This window comes from Carcharhinus amblyrhynchos, chromosome 11, assembly GCF_965287045.1.
Source record: "Carcharhinus amblyrhynchos chromosome 11, sCarAmb.v2.hapA, whole genome shotgun sequence".
Classification (NCBI taxonomy): Eukaryota; Metazoa; Chordata; class Chondrichthyes; order Carcharhiniformes; family Carcharhinidae; genus Carcharhinus; species Carcharhinus amblyrhynchos.
The window spans coordinates 8,446,340-8,469,952 of NC_137334.1; the positions used below are offsets into that span (position 1 = coordinate 8,446,340).

A 23,613-nucleotide genomic window follows, 5' to 3' on the forward strand; every position below is an offset into this window, starting at 1 on the left:
CCTTAAAAGTGGATAAACCCGCAGGCTCAGATGAAATGTATTCCAGGCTGTCGATGAAGGCAAAGGAGGAGATATCAGTAATTTTTAAATTGTCTCCTGCCACAGGTGAGCTGCCCAAGGACTGCTAATATTGTCCCATTATTAAAAAAAGAAAGTAGGGGTAGAACAGGAGATTATAGGCCAGCCAATCTAACCTTGATGGTGGGGAGGTTACTAGAAAGAATTTTGAGGGTCAGAATATATCTACACTTGGATAGAAATGGGTCAATTAGGGATAGTTAGCACAGATTTATTAAGGGAACGTAAGACCTACATAAGAACTAGGAGCAGGAGTAGGCCATCTGCCCCTTAAGCCTGCTCCACCTTTCAATAAGATCATGGCTGATCTTTTTGTAAACTCAGCTCCACTTACCTGCCCGTTCACCATAACCCTTAATTCCTTTATTGTTCAAAAATTTATCTATCCTTGCCTTAAAAACATTCAGTGAGGTAGCCTTAACTGCTTCACTGGGCAGGGAATTCCACAGATTCACAACCCTTTGTGTGAAGAAGATCCTCGTCGACTCAGTCCAACTCAGGCTATGCCCCCTAGTTCTAGTTTCACCTGCCAGTGGAAACAACTTCCCTGCTCATAATTTTATATCTTTCTATAAGATCTCCCCTCATTCTTCTGAATTCCAATGAGTATAGCCCCAGTCTACTCAGTCTCTCCTCACAAGCCAATCCTCTCAACTCTGGAATCAACCTAGTGAATCTCCTCTGCACCTCCTTCAGAACTCCACGAAATTAGTCAACATGACCTGCTCTTCGTGAACCCATGCTGCATCTTATCAATGGGACAATTTATAGCCAGATGTCTCGCCACTTCTTCCTTGATGATAGATTCAAGCATTTTCTCTACTACAGAGGTTAAGCTAACCGCCCTGTAGTTACCTGCCTTTTGTCTACCTCCTTTTTTAAGCAGTGGCATCACAGTTACTTGTGTTTGACGGATTTGATGTGGACTTTAGCAAAGCTTTTGATAAGTTCCTTCATAGAAACATAGAAAATAGCATCAGGAGCAGGCCATTCAGCCCTTTGATCTATCTCCACCATTCAGTGGCTGATCATCCAACTCAATAGCTCGATCCCACTTTCACCCAATATCTTTGATCCCATTTGCCCCACGAGCTATATCTAACTTCTTGAAAACATACAATGTTTTGGCCTCAATTGCTTTTTGTGATAGAAAATTCCATAGGCTTACCACCGAGTGAAGAAATTTCTCCTCATTTCAGTCCTAAAAGGTTTACCCTGTATCCTTAGACTATTACCCCGGTTCTGGACACCCCCACTATCGAGAACATCTTTCTTGCATCTACTCTGTATAGCCCTGTTAGAATTTTATAGGTTTCTGTGAGATCCCGTCAGAGGTTTCTGTGAGAAACCTACAGCAGACTGATCAAGAAGGTAAGGGCCCATAAGATCCAATTAAAAGTGGCACACTGGATCCAAAAGTGGCTGAAAGGCAGGATGCAGAGGGTGATGGTAGAGAGATATTTCTGTGACTGAAAGTCTGTTTCCAGTGAGGTTCGAGCCTTTCTTTTTGTGGTGCACATTTATAGTTTGGACTCAAATATAGAGGATATGACTGAGAAGTTTGCGGACGGTACTAAATCAAAAGAGTGATAAAGAGTGAGGGGCATAGCTATAGACTGCAGGAGCATGTCAATGGACTGGCCAGACACACAGAGCAGTGGCAAATTGAATTCAACCCATTAAAGTGTAAGGTAATGCATTTGGGGTGGATTAACAAGGCAAAGGATTACACTATGAATGGTAGGATACTGAAAAGTATTGAAGACCAGAGGGACTTTGGAGTGCGGATCCGTGAAGGTGGAGGACAGGTAGATAGGTGGTTAAGAAGCCATATGCGATACAGACCTTTATTAGTGGAGGCATGGAATACAAGAGCAGGGAGGTCATGCTAGAACTGTTTAAAATGTTGGGGAGGCCACAACAGGAGTTCTGTGTGCAGTTCTTGTCATCACCTTATAGGAAGGATGTGAATGCGCTGGAGAGAGTCCGGAGGAGATTTACCAGCATGCTGCCTGGGCTGGAGGGTTTGAGCTATGAAGAATAATTTGATAAATTGGAGCTATTTTCCTTGAAGCATCGAAAGTGAAAAAGGGACCTGATAGAGGTGTAGGAAACTATGAGAGGCAGAGATAGAGTGGATAGGAAGGCACTTTTTCCATTAGTAGAGGGGTCAATAATCAGGCAGCTGGGATTTAAGGCAGGAGATAGAAGGCTAAGAGGGGAGATGAGGAGAATTATTTTCATCCAGAGGGTGGTGGGAATCTGGAACTCTGCCTGAAAGGGTGATTGAACCAGAAACATTTGTAACATTTAAGAAGTATTTAGATATTCACTTGCGCTGACGTAACCTCCAGGGCTGTGGACAAACTGTGAAAAATGCAATTGGTGTAGTCAGATCTTTATTGTCTGGTATGGACATGGTGGGCTGAATAACCTCCTTTTGTGCTGTAAATGTCGATGAACCTTTACTTGCAAGTCAGGATGGTAAATGACCTGGAGGGAAATTTCCAAGTTGTGGTGTTCCCAGATGAACATAAGAACATAAGAAATAGGAGCAGGAGTAGGCCATCCAGCCCCTCGTGCCTGCCCCGCCATTCAATAAGATCATGGCTGATCTGTCGTGGCTCAGTTCCACATTCCCGCCCTCTCCCCATAACCCTTAATCCCCTTGCCTATCAAAAACCTATCAACCCACGTCTTAAATATATTTAGCGAGGCAGCCTCCACCACTTCAACGGGCAGAGAATTCCAGAGATTCACCACCCTTTGAGTGAAGAAGTTCCTCTTCAACTCCGTTCTAAACTGCCCCCCCTTTATCTTGAGTGCCCTCTACTGTCCTTTCTGAGTGGGAAGAGCCTCTCCACCTCTATCCTATCCATCCCATTCATCATCTTATATGTCTCAATGAGATCTCCCCTCATTCTTTTAAACTCTAACGAGTACAAGCCTAGTTTATTCAGCCTCTCCTCATAGTTCAACCCCCTTAACTCTGGTATCAGCCTCCTCTGCACTCCCTCCAAGGCCAAAATATACTTGCGTAAGTGCGGTGACCAAAACTGCACACAGTACTCCAGCTGCGGCCTCACCAGGACCCTGTACAGTTGCAGCAAGACCTCCCTACTTTTATATTCAATCCCCCTCGCTATGAAGGCCAGCATCTCATTTGCCTTCCTGAGCACCTGCTGCACCTGCAGGCTGGGTTTTTGCGACTCATGCACAAGGACCCCGAGGTCCCTGTGCACCGTCGCATGCTGCAGTTTTTCGCCACGTAAGTAATAGTCCTTCCTACCATTGTTCTTACCAAAGTGGACAACTTCACTCTTGCAATTGTAAGTGTGAACTTCACACTTCACACTTGTAGATGTCTGCTACTCTTACCCAAGATGGTAGCAGTTGTGGATTTGGAAGGTGTTTTTTTTGGGAGCCTTTTGAGTTTCTACAGTGCATCTTGTAGATGGTACATACTGCTGCTATTGCTATTGGTGGAGGGAATAAATCCTTGTGGATGGGGTGCCAATCAAGTGATTTACTTTGTCCTGGTTGATGTTGAGCTTAGACCATAAGATGGAGGAGCAGAAATAGGCCATTTGGCCCATCGAGACTACTCTGCCATTGAATGAGATTAAGACAGATCTGATGTGATAATCCTCAACTCCGATTTCCTGCCTTATCTGCACTGCTGCCTCACAGCTCCAGGGACCCAGGTTCAATTCCGGCCTTGGGTGACTGTCTGTTTGGAGTTTGCACATTCTTCCCGTGTCTGTGTGTGTTTCCTCCAGATGTTCCAGTTTCCTCCCACACTCCAAAGATATGCAAATTAGACAGATTGGCCATGCTAAATTCCACCACAGTGTACCCGAACAGGCGCCAGAGTATGATGGAATTTTCACAGTAACTTCATTGCAGTGGTAACTTGTGACACCAACAAATAAACTTAAAAAAAAATTCCATTTACCTTCCCTATTATCTTCTGAGCTTACATCCTAGCTTTTTGTGCATGAGGACCCCCAAATTTTTCTGTACTGCAGATTGTTGTAGTCTTTCTCCATCTAAATAATATTCAGCTCCTTTACTCGTCCTATCAAAGTGCAGAATTTCACATTTTCCTACATTATATTCCTTGGTGGTGGTACAATGGTTGGCATTGCTGCCTCACGAAGCCAGGACACAGGTTCAATTTTGGCTTTGGGTGACAGTCTGAGTGGAGTTTGCACGTTCTCCCTGTGCCTACGTTGGTTTTCTCTGGGTGCTCTGATTTCCTCTGACAGATCAAAGATATGCGGTTAGGTTGATTGGCCATGCTAAATTGCCCTTTAGTCAGGGGGATTAGAAGGGTAAATACAAGGATAGGGCAGGCTGGATTGTTGTCAGTGCAGGCTTGATGGACTGAATGTCCTCCTTCTGCATTGTAGTGATTCTACGATACTACCAAGTTTTTTTCCCACTCAGTTAACCTGTCTATATTCCCCTGTAGACTCTTTGGCCAGATCTTTACCATCCTACCCACCACCATGCAAAGGTCCACTGACCTCGGTGGGATTTTCCAGCTTAGGGGCGAGTGTGACCAGAAAATTCACCCTCTGTGTCATTATTACCGCTTGCCTTCCCACCTATTTTTGTGTCATCTGCAAACTTGCCAATAATAGTCACTTCCCTCATTTAAGTAATTAATATATATTCTTAGAATCTTAGAGTCCCTGCAGAGCAGAAAATGACCTTTTGTCCATCAAGTCTGACTCTCTGAAAGAGAATTGTGCTCAGGCCCATGAACCCACACTATCCCCATTTCCCATGGCTAATCCATCTAACCTACACAACTTGAGACACTCAGAGACAACTTAGCATGGCCAACCAACCTAACCAGCACATCTTTGGGCTGCGGGAGGAAATTGGAGCACCGGACAAAACCCACACAGACACACGCAGAACATGCAAACTCCACACAGTCACCCAAGGCAGGAATTGAACCTGGATCCCTGGTGCTGTGAGGCAGCAGTGCTAACTTCTGTGCCACCATACTGCCCATATTGTAAATAATTGTAGCTGCAGCATTGATCCCAGTGGCACTGCACTAGTTACAGGTTGCCATTCTGAAATGCCCATCCTATCCCAACTCTCTGTCTTCTATTTGTTAATCAATCCTTTATCTATGCTAATGCACTAGCCCAACACCAGAGGCTCTTATCATAAGTAGGCTTTTGTGTGGTTCCTTCTTGAATGTTGTTGGTGGGAGGTGGGGGTTGCTGGGTTATGCCTGGCAGCAGATCTCTCAGACCAGTCAGTTCTCTGCTGGTTGCCATTGCATATGCACATCCAAAGGTCTTGTGATTTTACCCCACCCTCTCCTTCTCGTTGTTAGAAATGATCTAGTCCATTCTTTCCTTCTCTGAATGCAGAAATTATGCAGTTTGGAGTCACCCAATAAAAGAGATCTGAAACTCTCTTGTTTTCACACGAGTTAGGTACTTAGAATCTTTCTCGAAAACTCATCCCCATTCATTGTGACTGACACTCATTGTGCCCATGTGCAGGAAGTACTTCCCCCAGGCACAAATGAACACAGCCATGTTAATAAGATGTATTTGTTAGGTAATTAAGCATGTTTAACCTGAATCTATTTGGTGCCAAAATGTTGATTGCAATATTGGAGCGCACAGACATAAGCTCCTGTCATCACCCTATTGGTTTGAGGCAACTACTCTGGGTTTCAGAGCCCCATTAAACATAAACTGAGTTCGCTGGGAATTGCTTCATCAGAGCTTTTCCAACTTGCTTTAGAAAAATGTTACTTAAAACTTACAATCAGAAATTCTATTCTTGTCTATCTGCTATGGATTGCAAATTCAACAAGTGAATTCAACAAGTCAATAATAAAGCATGAATCCAACTCTGAAGCTGCAAGTGCCATTCTGCCTCTGATTTGAGAGGCATGAGGATCAGTTGCACATGTACTGGCAGTCGCAGTGCAGTCTGAGTGCACATGAGCAATCATTTTGACACCTTTCTTTTGGCACAAATAAATTTTAAAGTGCAGAGGTTATTCAGCCCATCAGGTCTGCACCACTTTCCTGAATGAGCAATCCACTGAGTGCTGTTCTCCTGCTTTTTTCCTGTAACCCATTCTTCCTTTTTTGTTAACTGACTTTTAAGTGCTTCAATTGAACCTGCCCACACCATATTCTCAGGCAGTAAAATCCAGACCTTAACCATTCACTTAACCAAAGCTTTTCCTCATGTTTTTGCTTTTTTTAATGAAGTACTTTAAACTTGAGCTCTCCCATTCTTGATCCTTTCACCAGTGGGAACAGTTTTTCCCTATCTGTGCTATTCAGACCCCTCATGATCTTGAATACAGTTAACTTGTTCATGGAGGTTTCATTCCAGAGAAATCTCACGAATGGCAAATATGATTTATAGTGGAACTGAGTTCCTAACATGCCACTGGGAACAGTTAGATTAAAAATGAAAATTAAGCTTTATTATTATTTGTTATTATTGATAATATTAAATTAATAAATACCATCTAAAGTGCCTGCTGAACATATTAAGTTCTGATCCTACATACAGTAGCGCTAAAGATGGATTCACGGGGCAATCCTGGTCATGCTGAATGTTTCCAGCTGGATAGATCCTAACAAACGTGTATTTTATTTGGCTTCTTTTGCCAATGTATGGCCATTGACATTGAGTGACATAAACTTTAAGATGCTTCCACGGTTTTGGAGACAATTGTGAATGGGGTTAAAGTGCTCAGAATGGGGCGGAGGAGTGAGAAATTCAATTAATGGCTCCCCGATTTGCAGCTGAAAATCCAGGCATCCAACAGTATAAAATTGAGGGTGCACCTTAGCTAGGCCTCTAGCAGGTATAAGGGTACAGTACCAACAAATTTCTGACAGTTGCTAGACATCAATTGTGTAGAGCATGCACTGACACTGTTTGCATATTTGTACCTAGTAATAAGTGACCGAACAAATGCCTTCTCTGAGCTTTATGGATGCGTGATTGTATAGCAATCCAGAATGTATCATGGAAGACATAAACCGGTTACGCACAAGTAACATTCATTCAAGAGACCGCTCAGTGTGATAAGTAGTGCAACAAATAAAATTATAGAGAACACTAGGCCAAAGCATTCGAGTTTTAATTTTTGGGAATCTGTAGAGACCCTATCTGGGACTACAAAAACAAATTTGGCCAGTTGCTGACCTTTCAAGAGCTTGATGCAGATAATCTCTAAAACTCCCCTGATCAAAACTGTCTTCAAGCTCGAATGGATGCTGACCAACTTCGCCCTCTCCCAAAATCAGCCAACTGTGGTGCTTTGTTTGCTTGGTACCCACAATTTGTTGGTGGCATTCAAAAATGCTGTCTGAACCCCAATTTGGTTTGTATCAGGGACTGGTGGCTAGAACAGCTGCCCCAAGTACTTTGTGGAAGTTGACTGTCTGGATTGAGGAATTTGGAACGTGTTTGTTTGGATTTCAATCGTGAATATAAATCTAAATCAATAAAAGTGTGAAATGAACCTCTGAGTTGCTTCATTCCCACTGATTAGTTTAATAGCTATCATTTAGAATGGGGTCTAATCCATGCTTTTACACTGATGGCATTCAGTTTGTTATAATTTTAATTGGAGGCGTAATGGTGATTGAATACAAAAACAGATTTGTGTGAGTAAACACGATTACAATGGAGGGGACTGTAAATGGTTGGAGTTGACTGCATTTCTATCAAATCTGTTTTCACCTGCTCTTCTCCAAGGAAAACAGTCCTAATTTCTCCAATTTATCTTCTTAACTGAAGTTCCTAATCCCTGGAATGCCTCTCCAATGTCTTCATATCCTTCCCAGACTGGATATAATACTCTAGCTAAGGCTGAACTAGTGACTTATAATTGTTCAACATAACCTCCTTGTTCTTGTACCCTATACCCCAATTAATAAAACCTAGGATTCTACATGCTTTATGAACCGTGTCCTCAGTCTTCTGCCACATATATATACGTATATATCTTTGCTCCTGCACCCCCTTTAGAATTATACTCTTTCATTCGTGTTGTCTCTCCAAGTTCTGATCCAGCATAAAAATCAAGGCTGATACATCAGTGCAATAGTGCAGAAATGCTGCAATATTGGAGGTCCAGATGTGATGTTAAGCCTATGTCCTCAATGGTGGACATAAAATAACTCATGGCAGTATTTCAAAGAAGTTGAAACTGGAGTCCTAACCAATACTTATTGCTCAATCAACATCACAAAACCAAATTATTTGGCCAGTATCACATTGCCGCACATGGGCAATCACTGTGTGCAAAGTGGCTGCCACAACAGCGACTAAATTTCAGTAACACTTCATAGTCTGTGAAGCACTTGTGGCATCCTGGAGTTTTAAAAGGCATTAACGTCTTTTTTCTTTTCAATATCTGACTAATACACCATGTTAATACATCTTAGTAGTGCTGCTTAGTAACATGCATTACAAATCGCACTTCATTAACATACCTTATAGGCGTAGTTTATTAATGATACTGATTAATGAACCTTCTAGTATAACTTATACATTGACCTCACCTGCATATTTTATGACTATTAAAATGCCTTAACATCATACTTTACCAAGGGAATTAATGGCATATCTTACTAACATAATGTATGTTTTGTTAGGTGAAAGAAGCTTTTATGAACAAGGTCAGCTTATCAACAACTGGTTTCTTCAAGTAAGTTTGTTGTTAATTCCAAATGAACCTATGAATTAGCAGATAGTCCTGACTGAATAGGACTTTAGGAAAATAACAAAATGGCTCCATTAGTATTTGGGGTCATATCATCTCAGGGCCAGAATACAGCACACCCCATCAAGGTGAAGAAGAGATTGAAAGGAAAGAGCATGGCTGGTGTTTAAGAAGTTCAGTGTCATCCAAGACAAAGTAGTCCACTCGATCATCACCTCATTCATGATGTTAAACATTTACTCTGTCCACTATTGGTGTGACACTGTTGTAGTCTGCACTTTCTATGAGATGCACTATAGTGACTTGACAAGGCTCCTTCAATAACCTCACATTTCATGACCTCTACAATCGAGAAAAACAAGGGTAACAGGGGCATGGGAACGCCGCTACCTGCAAACTCCTCTCCAAGTGAAGCACCATCCTGACTCAGAAATATATCATTGTTGCTGTGTCAAAATCATGAAACTCTTCACCTAATAGCAATAAAGTACTTTAGAATCACAGAATCCCTACAGTGCAGATGGAGGCCATTCTGCTACCAACAATCCCACGCAGGCCCTACCCCCCGTAACCCCACGTATTTATCCCACTAATCCTCCTGACACTAAGGGAAACTTAGCATGACCAATTCACCTAACCGGGACATAACTGGAGTGTGGGAGGAAACTGGAGCATCCCCACACCGACAGTGGAAGAACATGCAAACTCCACATAAGCAGTGACCCGAGGCTGGAATTGAACCTATGTTCCTGGTGCTGTGAAGCAGCAGTGCTAAGCCCTATTAGTGCTAGCCTCTGTACCACCGTGCCACCCACACAATGCAGTTATTCAAAAAGGTGAATTGTTGTTCTTACTCATCCTCCACCGATCCTAATTGCACCGCAATCAGGGTGCCTGTTCTCTGTTAGTGGGAAACAGTCACAAATGCCGCTGGAGAGAACTACTCCAGGCAGGGATGCTAGCGGGCCCAGGGAATTTCCTCCCAGGCTCGCTAATCATATTGAAATCCTCATTTCAATACTATAATCAGCTCCGTATCGATTTCTAGCGTGGAGTTGGCTACGCTCAAAAAAAGAGCCTGAGAGTGGGTGTGAACCTCACTACAGGTCCCCCGCTGTTGTTTCCCAGCCTGCTGCACTAGAATCTTGGCCCTTATATTGTTAGGAGGAAGACTGAGTAAATTTTAATAGATCCTCTGGTCCTGGGATTGAACATTAGGAGTAGGAGATCGTGCAATGAAGTCTCAACTAATTGACTGATGTTAGTGCTTTCCTAAATGTAGAAACTGTGGACAGACATGACCTTTTCAACACCACCCATCCGACTCAGGATTTCCACTATGGATCAAAGGGACATGAGCAATAGGTAGATACAGAGCCATAGTATTAAGGAAAATGTTGTAAGGTCTGCTTAATACACAGGAAAAATATATATGCCACCAGCACCCTTATGTAATTTCATTTTGGAGAGTGTTTAGCCAATTGATTAGATTTGCAGCGCCTTTAACTTTTTTGTGCAGCTGCACATTGCTGGTAACTTAAAAGGCCAACTTAAGCCCAGAACACGTGTGAAGTTTTGGGTTGCTACACAGTTGCATCACTTAGAGGGAACATTCCACGATATAGAATAGTCATTGTGATCTCTCTTTGAACTACGAAACACGTTGGTCAAAGTATTTCGTTTTGCCTCCTTTTCCTGCAGCTCCTCAGCTCAAATTACTGTGTTTAGTAGTTTTGGCACGAGGTAAGTTTGAAAGTACATCTTCATCACCACCCTCATAGCTTCTAGCTTTGCCCCTCTGTAAATATTTTTAAGATATCAGTGTAATTAACCAAATGGTTGTTAATGAGGTCAATGTATGACTGAGTTCTAAAACAAAAGGATGTATATGTTGGTCATTTTAGGGGCGAGGATTTATTCGTAGACTGGGAGAAAGGTGAGGGAAATGCGACCAGCTACTTCATATTTGGAGCATCGTGTTCTGAGGTGGAGATTGATTGTCTGACAGGAGACCACAGGGTAAGGAGAAATCGGAAAGGAACCTGAGCCCAAGTAGGATGTAGAATTCTAACAATCTGTAAGGAAAAGTTAACAGGGTGGGTTTGTTTTCTTTGGGGAACAAGAATTTTCAATAACATTTCAGTCTTGAAGATTATGAAGGAACTATGTATAGAGTGAGTTTCCTCCTCTCCTATTGGTGTGACTCTCACTGTGGAACAGTCCCTTCATCTCCTTATTCTCATAGGGATATTAAGATCACAAGAAATAGCAGAAGTAGGCCATTCAGTCCAGCAAGCCTGCTGCATCATTCAGTAAAATCATGGCTGATCTGATTGTGGTCTTATCTCCATTTTCCTGCCATCCCCCATAACCTTTGTCTCCCCATGTGGATCAAAAATCTGTCTGACTCAGACTTGAAATTATTCAATTCTCAGAGAATAAATTCTTCCTCATCTCCATGTTAAATAGGAGAACCTTTATTTTTAAACTATTCCTCTAGTCCTAGTTACCTCCATTAAGGAAATGTCTTTTCAGCATCCATCTTGTCAAGCCCCCTCAAAATTTTATGTATTAATAAGATCACCTCTCGCAATTCCAATGAATATAGCCCAACCCGCTCAAATTTCCGTATAAGCTAAACTCTTCATCCCAAGAAGTAGTCGAGTGCAGGATTTTCTAATTTTTTCCAGCTGCAGAACATTTAGTGACTTCCCAAGAGCATTAGGGTACCACAAACATTCTTATTATGTCAATTGCACATTTTAGCCGCCCTAAGTGAATCCCTTCCCATGGCCCCATCACATCAGCCTCCACCAAGGTACCCCTCACATGAATCTCCTCCCAGATCCTCTCTCACATGAATCCTATGCAAAAGACCCCCTCCCGTTGTCCCATTTACACTAGTCCCTTGCCAAAGCGCCTCCCCCCATGAATCCCCTGCAAAAGTCCCCCTCCCATGGCCCTCCCTCTCATGAATCCCCTCCCTAAGACCTCCATGAAACCCTTCCCAAAGAACCCTCTCATGGTCCCCACCCCACATAGCATTTAGTTTACTTTGCTAGGATTTATGTTTCTTAAAATGCGTTCCTAGGATGTGGTTAACACTGCCAATGTAACAATTGGGCAGAAAAGCAGCTGAGTGAGCATGATAGCAGCTTATGCGCCGAAGGAGCAGCAGCTGTGGCGGAGATGTAGGCATAGGCTGCTGCTCTGCTCACTCAGCCGTTTTTCAAAAACAATAAATCACATTGGCCAGTCAGAGCTTGGTCTCTCTGAGCACTGACTTCTGATAGGCCCATGAGTCCGCCTATCCGTAAACAATGCACAGAGAGGGTTGGCTCTGATTGGATAATTTGATTTTTTTTATTTTTGTGGCTCTTATTCTTTGTTGAATCTTTGCTTCTTCAGCTGACTTACTACATTTGCATTTTAGTTCACACAGTATTTTTTGGGCATTTTAAAATAAAATTACTGCCTTTTTGTCATGTGCTGCCAAAACTTCTGTAGAACCCTTGGAGGCCTCTCATAAGAACCCTAAGGTTCCACAGACCCCAGTTTGGGAACCACTGGCCTAGTTAACCTTCTCTAATCTGCTTCTGATATAAGTATATCCTTCCTTTAAAGAGACCAAAACTGTACACAGTACTCCAAGCGAGTTCTCACTAATGCCATCCCCTTGCAATAAATGCCAACATTCCTTTTGCTTTCCTAATTACTTGCTGTACTTGGATGTTAATTTTTTATGATTTATGTACAATGACACCGGATCTTGTTGTACTGCTGAATTCTGCAGTCTCTTTCTTCGAAAATAATATTCTACTTTTCTATTTTTCCTGCGAAGGTGGACAAACACATTTTTCCATATTATGCTCCATCTGCCATATTTTTGCACACTCATTTAACTTGTTTCCTACCTATTTTTATCATTTGTGTTCACCTCCTCTCCAAAAGAGGTGAACAAAACCTTGAATTAAGTTGATCTTTCTCTACACCCTAGCTATGATTACATTACTACACTCTGCACTCTCTCCTTTCCTTCTCTATGAATGGTATGTTTTGTTTATATAATGTGCAAGAAACAATACTTTTCACTGTATGTTAACATGTGTAACAATAATAAATCAAATCAAATCAAATACATGACTCTCACTGGGGAACACAGAAACATAGAAACTAGAAGCAGGAGTAGGCCATTTGGCTCTTTGAGCTTGCTCCGCCATTCATCTTGATCATTGAATTCAATATCCTAATTCCCTCTTCCTCCCATATCCCTTGATGCCTTTAGTCTCAAGAACTATATCTAATTTTTTCCTGAAAGCAGACAATGTTTTGGCCTCAACAACACTCACTGGTAGTGAGTTTCACACATTCACCACCCTATGGGTGAAGAAATTTCTCTTCACCTCAGTTCTAAAAGGTTACCTCTAGTTAACCTTTTGAACCTCAAATTATGACCTCTAGTTCTGGAATCCCCCACCATTGGGAACATTCTTCCTGAATCTAGCTTGTCTAACCCTGTTAGAATATTATAAGTTTCTATGAGATTCCCTCTCACTCTTCTAAACTCCGATGAATATAATCCTAACAGATTTAATCTCTCCTCATATGACAGACTGGCCATCCTACGAATCAGCCTGGTAAACATTTGCTGTACTCCATCTATAGCAAGGACATCCTTCCTTAGATAAGGATATCAAAACTGCACACAATACTCCAGGTGTGGCCTCATCAATGTCCTATACAATTGTAGTAAAACACCCCTATCCCTATACTGAAATCCTCTCACTCTGAAGACCAACATACCATTTGCCTTCTTTACTGCCTGCTGTACCTGCGCGCTTACTTTCAATGACTGATGCATGAGGACTCCAAGGTCTCACTGAGTATCCACCTCCCTCAATTTACACCCATTCAAGTAATAATTTGTCTTCCTATTATTGCTACCAAAGTGGATAACCTCACCTTTATCAACATTACACTGCATTTGCATTGCAGATGCTCACACACTCAGCCTGTCCAAATCACACTGAAGCATCTGTGCATTCTCCTCATAGCTCACCATCCCACCTAACTTTTTATCATCTGCAAATTTGGAGATAATACATTCAGTTTCCTCTTCCAAATCATTAATATATAATGTGAACATTTGGGATCCTAGCACAATCCCTGCAGAACTCCACTAGTCACTGACTGCCAATCAGAAGAAGTCCCATTTATGTCAGCTCTTTGCTTCCTACCTACTAACCATCTTTCTATCCATCTCAAGGCATTACCTGCAATCGCGTGTGCTTTAACTTTACATAGTAGTCAGTTATATGAGACCTTGTTGAAAGTCTTCTGAAAATCTAAATAAACCACATCCACTCTACTAGTTACATCCGCAAAAAATTCCAATAGATTCGTCAAGCATGATTTCCCTTTTGTAAATCCATGCTAACCTTGTCTGATTATACCACTGCTTTCCAAATGCCAAGTTATGAAATTCCTGATAATAGAGTGTAGCAACTTCCCAAGTACTGACATTAGGTTCACTGGTCTTTCATTCCCTGTTTTCTCTCTACTTCCCTTTTTGAATAGCAGGCTTCCAGAGTCCAAAGAATTTTGGAAAATAACCACCAATGGATCTACTATTTCCACAGCCACTTCTTTAAGTACTCTGGGATGAAGATTATCAGGACCTGGGGATTTATCTACAGCTACTTCCTCAGCCACTTCTTTATTCCCTGTTAGGAATTCTTCTGTTTCTGACTGTAAGGGGCTGCATTAGTTTTTGTCAATCTTTTTCTCTTTATATATCTGTAGAAAATTTTACAGTGAGTCTTTATGTTCCCTGCTAGCTTACTTTCATACTCCATTTTTCCCTTCTTAATCAATCCCTTGGTCCTCCTTTGCTGAATTTTAAACTGCTTCCAATCCTCAGACCTATTGCTTCTTCCTTGAATCTGATACTATCTCTAATTTCGCTTGTAAACCATGATTTGGCCACAATTCCCTTACCACTCTTGTTCCAAACAAGAATAAATAACTTCTGGGGTTCACCTATTCTTTAGTGCCTGCTATTGCCTGTCCACTGTTTTTCCTTTCAGTAACGTTTCCCAGTCTGTCATGGCCAATTCATGTCTCATACCACCAGATTATCTTCTCTTCTAAAGAAGCCAATTCTAATCTGGGCAACAGTCCTCATTTCTCCTAATTGTGGTCCTCTCACTGATGTATAGGTGCTTTTCTCCCGATGTGGAGATGCCAGCGTTGGACTGGGGTAAACACAGTAAGAAGTCTGACAACACCAGGTTTAAGTCCAACCAATTTATTTGATAGTAAACTCACAAGCTTTCGAGGTTTACCTCTTCACTCTCATTACCTCTTCATTCGTCAGGTGAATGAAGAGTTCTGGCCTCAGACAGAGCATATGAAGCACAGTTTACAGATTACTGATTAGAATGCAAATCTTTACACCTAACCTGCTATTCAAGTCTTAAAGTGGCTAACAATGTGAGTGGAAGGAGCATTAAGCCCAGGTTAAAGAGATGTGTATTGTCTCCAGACAGTACAGTAAGTGAGGTTTTGCAAACCCAGTTTACTTACTCACTTACTGTACTGTCTGGAGACGATATACATCTCTTTAACCTGGGCTTAATGATCCTTCCACTCACATTGTTAGCCACTTTAAGACTTGAATGGCAGGTTAGGTGTAAAGATTCACATTCTAATCAGTGATCTGTAAACTGTCTGTGCTTTATACGTGCTGTCTGAGGCCAGAACTCTTCATTCACCTGACGAAGAGGTAAACCTCGAAAGCTTGTGAGTTTACTATCAAATAAATCGGTTGAACTTAAAGCTGGTGTTGTCAGACTTCTTACTCCTTTCTCCCACCACTTCTTCTAATAGTGTTGACTCTCTTTGATGTAACTCCTCATCTCTCTTAAGAATATTCCCTCCCTGGAGTATTGGCATTCTCTTCTCCTGAATGTGCTGGCTCTCACTAGGGACCAGTTTCACATAATGCATGACCTTTTCTGCCTCTCTTCCAAGAGCTGAGGCAATAAAGTGTAAATATCACTTTTCTTTCTTCTCAAAAAATGGAAATAATGCACACAAACTGTTCAGAATCCCCAGGTTCAATCCTCATGCTGTGTTGACCTTGGCCAGGGTTGCTGATCACTCATTGACTCCTGCAAAGTATTTGGATGCCAAATAAGAGGAGGTTTGGGTTCAGCTGTGATGTACACTCACAGCCAAATACGTTGTTTCCACAAACTATCTACACACGCATACAAATGAAGAATGGTCAAGACTGTAATGTATAGAGTTCCCAAACATTAACCCATATTCAGGAGAGATGGGAAGAAACAGTAAAAAATGTTGCTGAGAGAAGAAGCATGCTGTTAAAGCTTTTTAACTTGCACTCACCAAGGCAATTCACAAGAATATTGACTGTGAAGGGAACAAAAGCTTATACTGCATGAGAAGAGAGTGCTGATTGGTTGGCAAATGGGCAGGTACAGGCTGCAAGTTAATTGTATTTTTCAAGCTTCAGAGTTACATACTTTCTTCTTGGGGTAAAGGTATCAAGAGATGTGGAATAAAGGCAGAAAAATAGAAGTAAATTGAAAATCAACCATGTTTGAATTGAATAATGATAGAAGCCTTTCAAGCTGAATTGCCTCCTCCTATTTCTAATATCCCTAAGATATAAGGTGTTCCTGGTACCATAGCACAATTCAGGTTTTGAACTCTCTTCATATTTCAACACAGAGCTGACTAACCAGCATCGGATGTACTTTATTCTAAATTCCAGGACCGGAGATTTGAACCGAAGTCTCCAGAGCCTATGCTTGGTGAAGTACACTAACAATTTACTTTCTTGCTTGGCAGAATATCAGGACGGACATTATTATTGATGCAGGAAACAGTATAAACCCAGCTGTGGACATTGGACAGGTAGGACATGAAAACTGAAGGAGAGGAAGATAGAGAGAATGCATCTCCACACGTTTTGATAGAATACCAAGGTTTCTGTGCTGCCACGTGTATTAGCTACTGAGTTTTGCAGTTTGTGAAGATAGCAGCTGCTGCAAGCTCTCCAAACAGGAAGGTTTGAGACCAAGTCATTTCTGCATTTTCTGGATTGTAGAAAAACCTCAATTGTGTGAACCTGAAAACACAGTAGTAGATTTTTAAAATTAATTAATCCATGATCCCTGTGGTGGGTGGGATGGGAAAATTCTGCCCTGAATGTTTGTAACTGATGTTGAGATTCTTGAGTATGGTTGAAACATCCAGGCAAGTGAAGAGTATTCCATCACACTCCTGACTTACGACTTGTCGATGATGAACCAGCTTTGGGAAGATGGGAAGTGAGTTAATCATCACAGAATTCCTAGCCTCTGACCTGGTCTTGTAGCCATAGAATTTATATGGCTGGTCCACTTCAGCTTTTGGCCAATGGTAGCCCCTTGGATGTTAATATTGGAAGATTCAGCGATGGTAATACTACTGAATGTCAAGGGGCGCTGGTTAAATTTTCTCTTGTAAATATTTGGTATAAATATTTATCCGAAACATAAAACATTAGAAAGCAGTAATAAAATATATTTTATGTTTTTAATTCATTCCAAAGTACTATATTGCTTGATTCTGTTCAAAACATTCCGGACAGCTGGTGTTTCCAAACTATTTCCAGACTGGAGCTGTTGCATTGAGAGAATATTGTAATTTAGTGGCCTCCCAACCTGCCATTTATATACAATCACGGAGACAGCTCTAAGTTTAGACCCTATACTGTATACAGCTACCAGTACTTAATAAATATTCTACACTTCCTGCTGCCTCAGAAAAGCAGCCCAGCATAATCAAGGACCCCACACACCCCAGACATACTTCCTTCCATCTTCTTCTGTTGGGAAAAAGGTACAAATGTCTGAGATCAGGTACCAACTGACTCAAGAACAACTTCTTCCCTGCTGCCACCAGACTTTTGAATGAACCTACCATATATTATCCTGATCTTTCTCTACACCCTATCTATGGCTATAACATTACAATCTGCTCCCTCTCCTTTCTTTCTCCCCATATACTCTATGAACAGTATGTTTTGTCTGTATAGCATGCAAGAAACAATACTTTTCACTGTATCCTAATACATGTGACAACAATAAGTCAAATCAAATAAACATTTATTGTTAAACTATCAAGATTCAGAATCACTTCACAAGACTGACCAAACTGGACACATCTTACAACATGGTGGCAGCTAATGGAACAACCCAGAATCTCACAAAGACCAGAAAAGAAAATGAAATACTGGAAGACTGAAAAAACAGAAGCATTCTGACCTGAAAAAAGCATAAGCAAAGGTGCACAAAGAGATGACCAGTGAAAAGCTCCAAAGCAGGATGCAGAAAAAATAAACCTTCCTGCTGTAGCAGAAGGCTTAGTTGAATTTCATGAAAGTACAGCTTCAATATTGGGAGAGTGTAGAGTCAGGAGGCCCAGCAGGGGTGAGCGAAAAATATAAGTTCTTGATCAGAATTATTTTAAAAAAATTTTAAGTCAGCAACAGTCAGAATTGTTGATTAAAATGCAGTGTGAACAGCTGAGTCCTTAGTCAGCACCTGAACTTATGGTGCTCAAATCGGAAAATAAATAAATAAAACCAATTTGGCAATTAAAAATCCAGCAATATCCTGGAATCAACAGTTTCATGACCCAAAAATAATTTTAAAAGTCTTAAAGAAGTTAATCTAAGAAATTGCTACTAAAAACTTTAAAACACAGAGATCGCAAGTGCCATTACTGTGGGAATTCGCCAAGAACGGGGTGCAAAGGAAAGGTCATTTAGAAGTGTAAGGTGGCATATGTTGGATTTCTGAACAGCCTTTAAAGCTGTACATAGACTAAAAATTTAATAACCATGGATCAAAAATCTATTCCATCAGACCAGATGGACTCATCCAAGGCCCAGATCAGTCACAGAACTGGGAACTTTGGAGAAAGAAATTCCTTTGATATATGATTGTTTCAGGTCTAGATAAAAAAAAGAAAGCTCAATAGGTTAACATACTGCTACATTCAGTCAGTTCAATAGCTGACGATATAATAGTGAGATAAGGAAATAATGAATTTTCACCAGAATCTGACAAAGTTTTAAGATCATTTGATACATATTTTAATTTAGAAAGTAATAAGATCCTCAAAAGGGCAAAGTTTAACAAACATATCCGACAGCCAGGAGAACCTGTTGAATGCTTCATTAATGAGCTAATCAGCAACAGAATTGATACACTCTCAGACATGCTTCAAGTGATGGAATATTGAAACTTTGAGAAGGTTATTCAAAGCAAACCAAAATCTATTTACAGCACAGATTGATTTCAAGGGAGAAAGCAAGTCATGATACAAGGCAACCACCACTCTCCAGCTAGTGAAACAGCAGCGAAACAGGGATACACCAGGTTAAGGGAAGCAAGATTCCAGCCAATCAGTCGAGGATGGGTGAAAATGTCAGTGCTGTGGAACCAAGCAACCCACAGGCAAGATCAATGTTTGGCAATCTCAGTGCAATGTTTTAATTGCAACTGCATAGGGCACTTTGAAAAGCTATGCAAAGCAAAAACATCCAGATGCACAGAGGATCTCAAAATGATTCATAAGATTGAGACATCACAACATGAGGAAACAGAATCGTGCATATTTGGGGAGGTCAAAAATTCTGGGTTTGTGTTCTGGAATTTTGGTTAACCATCATCTCACAAACTTGAAACTGGACATAGGATCTTGTGTTACATGTTATCAGACCACCCAATGTTCAACAATGGACAACAAACAGTTTGACCAAAATTACAGTGTTTTCAAAAATTGACACTAACAGCAGATTTTGGCAACTTCTACTACACCAAAAGTCCAGATTGCTGGTCACATTCATCACTCTGTTTGGCAGATTCTACTTTAACCATGTGCCACTTAGAATCACCTCGGCAATGGAAATACTTTGATGCAAGTTGTCAGCCATTTTAGGGGTGTCATCTGCCATCCTATGACATTTTGGTCCACAGCATAACAGTGGAAGAACATGATAAAAAGCTTACAGCAGTCCTAGAACACTTGCAGAAAGAAGTGCTCACACTAAATGGAAAATATAAGTAGTGCAAAACCCCTGTTTGGTTCCTAGGACATATCATCAGCAACAAAATTATCCTGGAAGACACACAGAAAATAAAAGCTATCAGCAAGGTCCCAATTCCTCGATTCTGGACCCCTAGAGATTCTTAAGTATGCTTAACCAGTTGGCAACATTTTACTTAATCTGGCTCTGGTCACAGAACTTCTAAGGCACCTTCTCAAAGACAATCACAAGATCTGGGAGAACTATAGGGCCTCTAGACCACCTGTAAACTTAGAGACTTACGTGGCAGAGGGATAGTTGAAATTATGTAAATATGTGAATCTGTGGAATTCCCTGCCCAGTGAAGGGGTTGAGGCTACCTCATTGAATGTTTTTTAAGGTAAGGATAGATAATGTTTTGTACAATAATTGAATTAAGGGTTATTGGAGCAGATGGATAAATGGATCTGAGTCAACGAAAATAAGTCATGTTTATTGAATGGTGGAACAGGCTCGAGGGGCAGAAGCTCCTCGTTCTTATATTCTTATGTTGGCTAAACTAGATTACATTGTAAATATGTTGGATACAGACTTGGGGAGGTGGTATAGTTTTGTATAAGGGTCTGGCATAGAAAAGGTTAACATGGGTCTGAGTACAGTATGGCCCACACTGTAATGCAAAGGAACACATGGCCTGAGCTTGGGTTAGTGTTGTACTAGACAGTGCTGTGTGGAAGCAAGCATGAAGTCAGCTCGTAGCTTAGACCCTATACTGTGTATATGTATACAATTACCAGTAGTTAATGAACACTTATTGTTAAACTACCAAAGCCTCAGAACCTTTTCATGACATTTACCAAACTACACACATTTTACAACAAATATGACTTCTTCAGGACAGATTACCTGGTCATTGTCTCATTGATAGTAATGGGACCTTTTTGTGGAATGTAAGCAATGCAGCAGTTAACTTGCACAATGACTTCACTTCAGTACTTAATTGATTGTGAAGTAGTTTGAGGTATCCCGATGTTGCGAAAAGTGGGCAAGAATGTCTGTTTAGAAGGATCATTTAGAGCATGATGAGTAAACTGGATTATAAATTGATTTGAGTATGCATATTCAAATTGATAATCACTTCTTTCTACTTCATTACAGATTGAAGGTGCTTTTTCTCAGGGTCTTGGTCTTTTCACCATGGAGGAGCTTAAATATTCTCCCAAAGGGGTGCTTTATACTCGGGGACCAAGCCAGTACAAGATCCCTGCTGTTTGTGATATTCCAGAACAGCTGAACGTATCTTTGCTATCTGGATCAAAAAATCCAAAAGCTATCTACTCCTCCAAAGTAAGTTCCAGACAGTTAAGCTGGGATGATTGGACTAGTAGTCTGTCAAATCAGGTAACGTGCATATTTATCTTTACTGAGATATTTATACCTCAGTGAATAAAGCCAATGTGGAACTAAACTATGAGGAGTAACAGTTCCCATATTTAAGTTTCAGTCTATGCTACTGGCTTGTCTCTTCTGGGACACTGGCAGGAGACGTATGGTTAGACTTAGCACAGAGAAAAACATCATCTAAGATGACAGCCAAAGTTTTTTGGCCATTCATGTCTGTTGCCACTGCAAGTGAGCACGAAGAATCTGGCGTTCAGCCAAATCTCCATTCAATGCTGTCGGAGCAGAGAATCCCACCAGAATGAACGGCCAGAAAATTCTGGCCATGATCGTTGTCCAAAGAATCCTGCTATAAAAAGAAAGTGAGAGAGAAATGAGAGAACATGAATAAAGGGAGCACAAAAGAGAAGAGAGAAAAAGTAATAGCAGTAGAGGGAATGTGTGTTTGTGTGTGTGTGTGTGTGCATGTGCGCGTGCGATGAGACTACATATATGTATGTGTCTGACCAGCAAATAAACAAAGCAACAGTCCCATGGTCAAACAGCGTACTGATACCAGGCTCATGAATAACAAATGCCTGTTTGGGTGAGTAATGAAGTAATGGTGGCACAGTGGTTGCGCTTCTGCTTCACAGCGCCAGGGACTCAGGTTTGATTCCAGCCTTGGGTGACTGTGTAGTTTGCAAGTTCTTCCCATACCTATGTGGGTCTTCTCCGTGTCTTCTGGTTTCCTCACAGTCCAAAGATGTACACATTAAGTGGGTTGACCTGGTAAATTGTCCCTTAGTATCCAAACATGTATAGGTTAGGTGCATTAGCCATGGTAAATACGAAGGGTTAGGGCAGGGTTTGGGTCTGGCTAAGATGCTCTTTCAGGGAGTCGATACCGATGCGATGGACCGAATGGCTTCCTTCTGCACTATAGGGATTCGATGATTCTACTCTACCACATCAGAAAACAGAAATAGTCATCCTGGTTTGTAGCTCTACTTTTATTTCTGTCCCAATTCTAGGGGGTTGGTGAGTCAGCTGTGCTTGCTGGCAGTTCTGTGCTTTACGCCATTAAGGATGCAATTACAGCAGCAAGAAGAGAGACCGGTTTAACAGGGAATTTCACTTTGAACAGTCCTTCCACTCCTGAACAGATTCGCATGGCATGCGTTGATCGGTTCACTGAAATGGTAAAGCAAGCACTTCTTATTCAATTGCAAATTTTTAAGAATTGCAACATATTTGGTATTTGTTTTATTTTCCAACATGGTTGCCCTTTCTTCGTACAGGTCCCAGTCAGTGCGCCTGAATCCACTCCATGGGCCATCAATGTGTGAAAGACATTGATGATCTCAACCCAGCTGTACAGGTGTTGTGTAAAGCAGTGTATGGTAAATTTGCACACACTTGGTGATTTGCATTAACTGAACACACATGAAGCAAAAGAAAACAGGCATTATTTAATCAGCTTTTAAGCAAATATCACTGAATTAAAGTGAATTAATTTATAATATCTCATCATAGACAATTATGTCTTAGCTTATGTCTGGATTTACTTGCTGTGTTAATTTAAATAACTGAGTACATTGTATTCAGTGTCCATCTACTGGAAGATTGAATATCAATTTGCATTTTCATAGGCTATATAATATTTTGATCCTTATTTTTTGAAGTTGAAGGTGTTCAAAAAAAAGACAAGAACAATGGACAAAGCAGGAAGCTGGACAAAACACAAGTAGTCATGAGTTAGTAAAGTATCAAGGAGTTGAAGCATAAAGCATATGTGCCCTGATAGTGATTGGATATTATAATCAATGTGCATGCCTAGAACGTAATGAAGTAATGTAGTAATTTTTATGTAAACAGACACAATTGGATTGCTTTAAGAAAATAAGAATGTGTAACTTAGTGATTGGTAAATGCAAATAAACTATTATCTGTATTACAGTGTAAGAATGATGTACGGTAGTTAATCAGGGAGACCTTTTACGCCATCTTTTATGGGTATAACACCCCTGCATACGCTCAATAAATTGGTGAACAAAGCAGCCTAAGTCTTGTCTGGTCTCTGCAGAATTAGAGGGTTTTGGATCACCCCAGTTTCAGCATCCATCCAGCCCTTCATGAATTATCTGGTGAGTATTGTTTCACTTGAAAGAATGTTCGCTTGCAGTTGCTTCAGGCTAGAATGGAGGTCCGATAGAACGAGTCTGAATTTTAGACCTGAGATTTAAGTGGACAGAGGCAAGTGGAACTCGGAAGGCATGTGTGTCCTGGGGGGAAAACATATTGAGGCCACAACCCA

General features: G+C 41.0%; 1 protein-coding gene across 5 annotated transcripts in view; it reads left to right on the forward strand.

Annotated features, from left to right (window-relative positions):
- LOC145349908 (aldehyde oxidase 1-like) overlaps positions 1-23,264 on the forward strand; it is a 185,889-nt gene extending 162,625 nt beyond the window's left edge. For 4 of the 5 annotated variants that reach the window (XM_080198564.1, XM_080198563.1, XM_080198565.1 and 1 more), the window contains 6 exons: positions 8,745-8,797; positions 10,717-10,831; positions 16,688-16,753; positions 21,075-21,263; positions 22,331-22,498; positions 22,598-23,264. In XM_080198564.1, the coding sequence (XP_080054690.1) occupies positions 8,745-8,797; positions 10,717-10,831; positions 16,688-16,753; positions 21,075-21,263; positions 22,331-22,498; positions 22,598-22,645 (639 nt within the window). In that variant the 3' untranslated portion in view covers positions 22,646-23,264. Of the gene's footprint in view, positions 1-8,744; positions 8,798-10,716; positions 10,832-16,687; positions 16,754-21,074; positions 21,264-22,330; positions 22,499-22,597 lie in introns of those variants that run through there. The other variant, XM_080198567.1, reaches the window with a different exon arrangement.
- Positions 23,265-23,613: the final 349 nt, after the last annotated feature.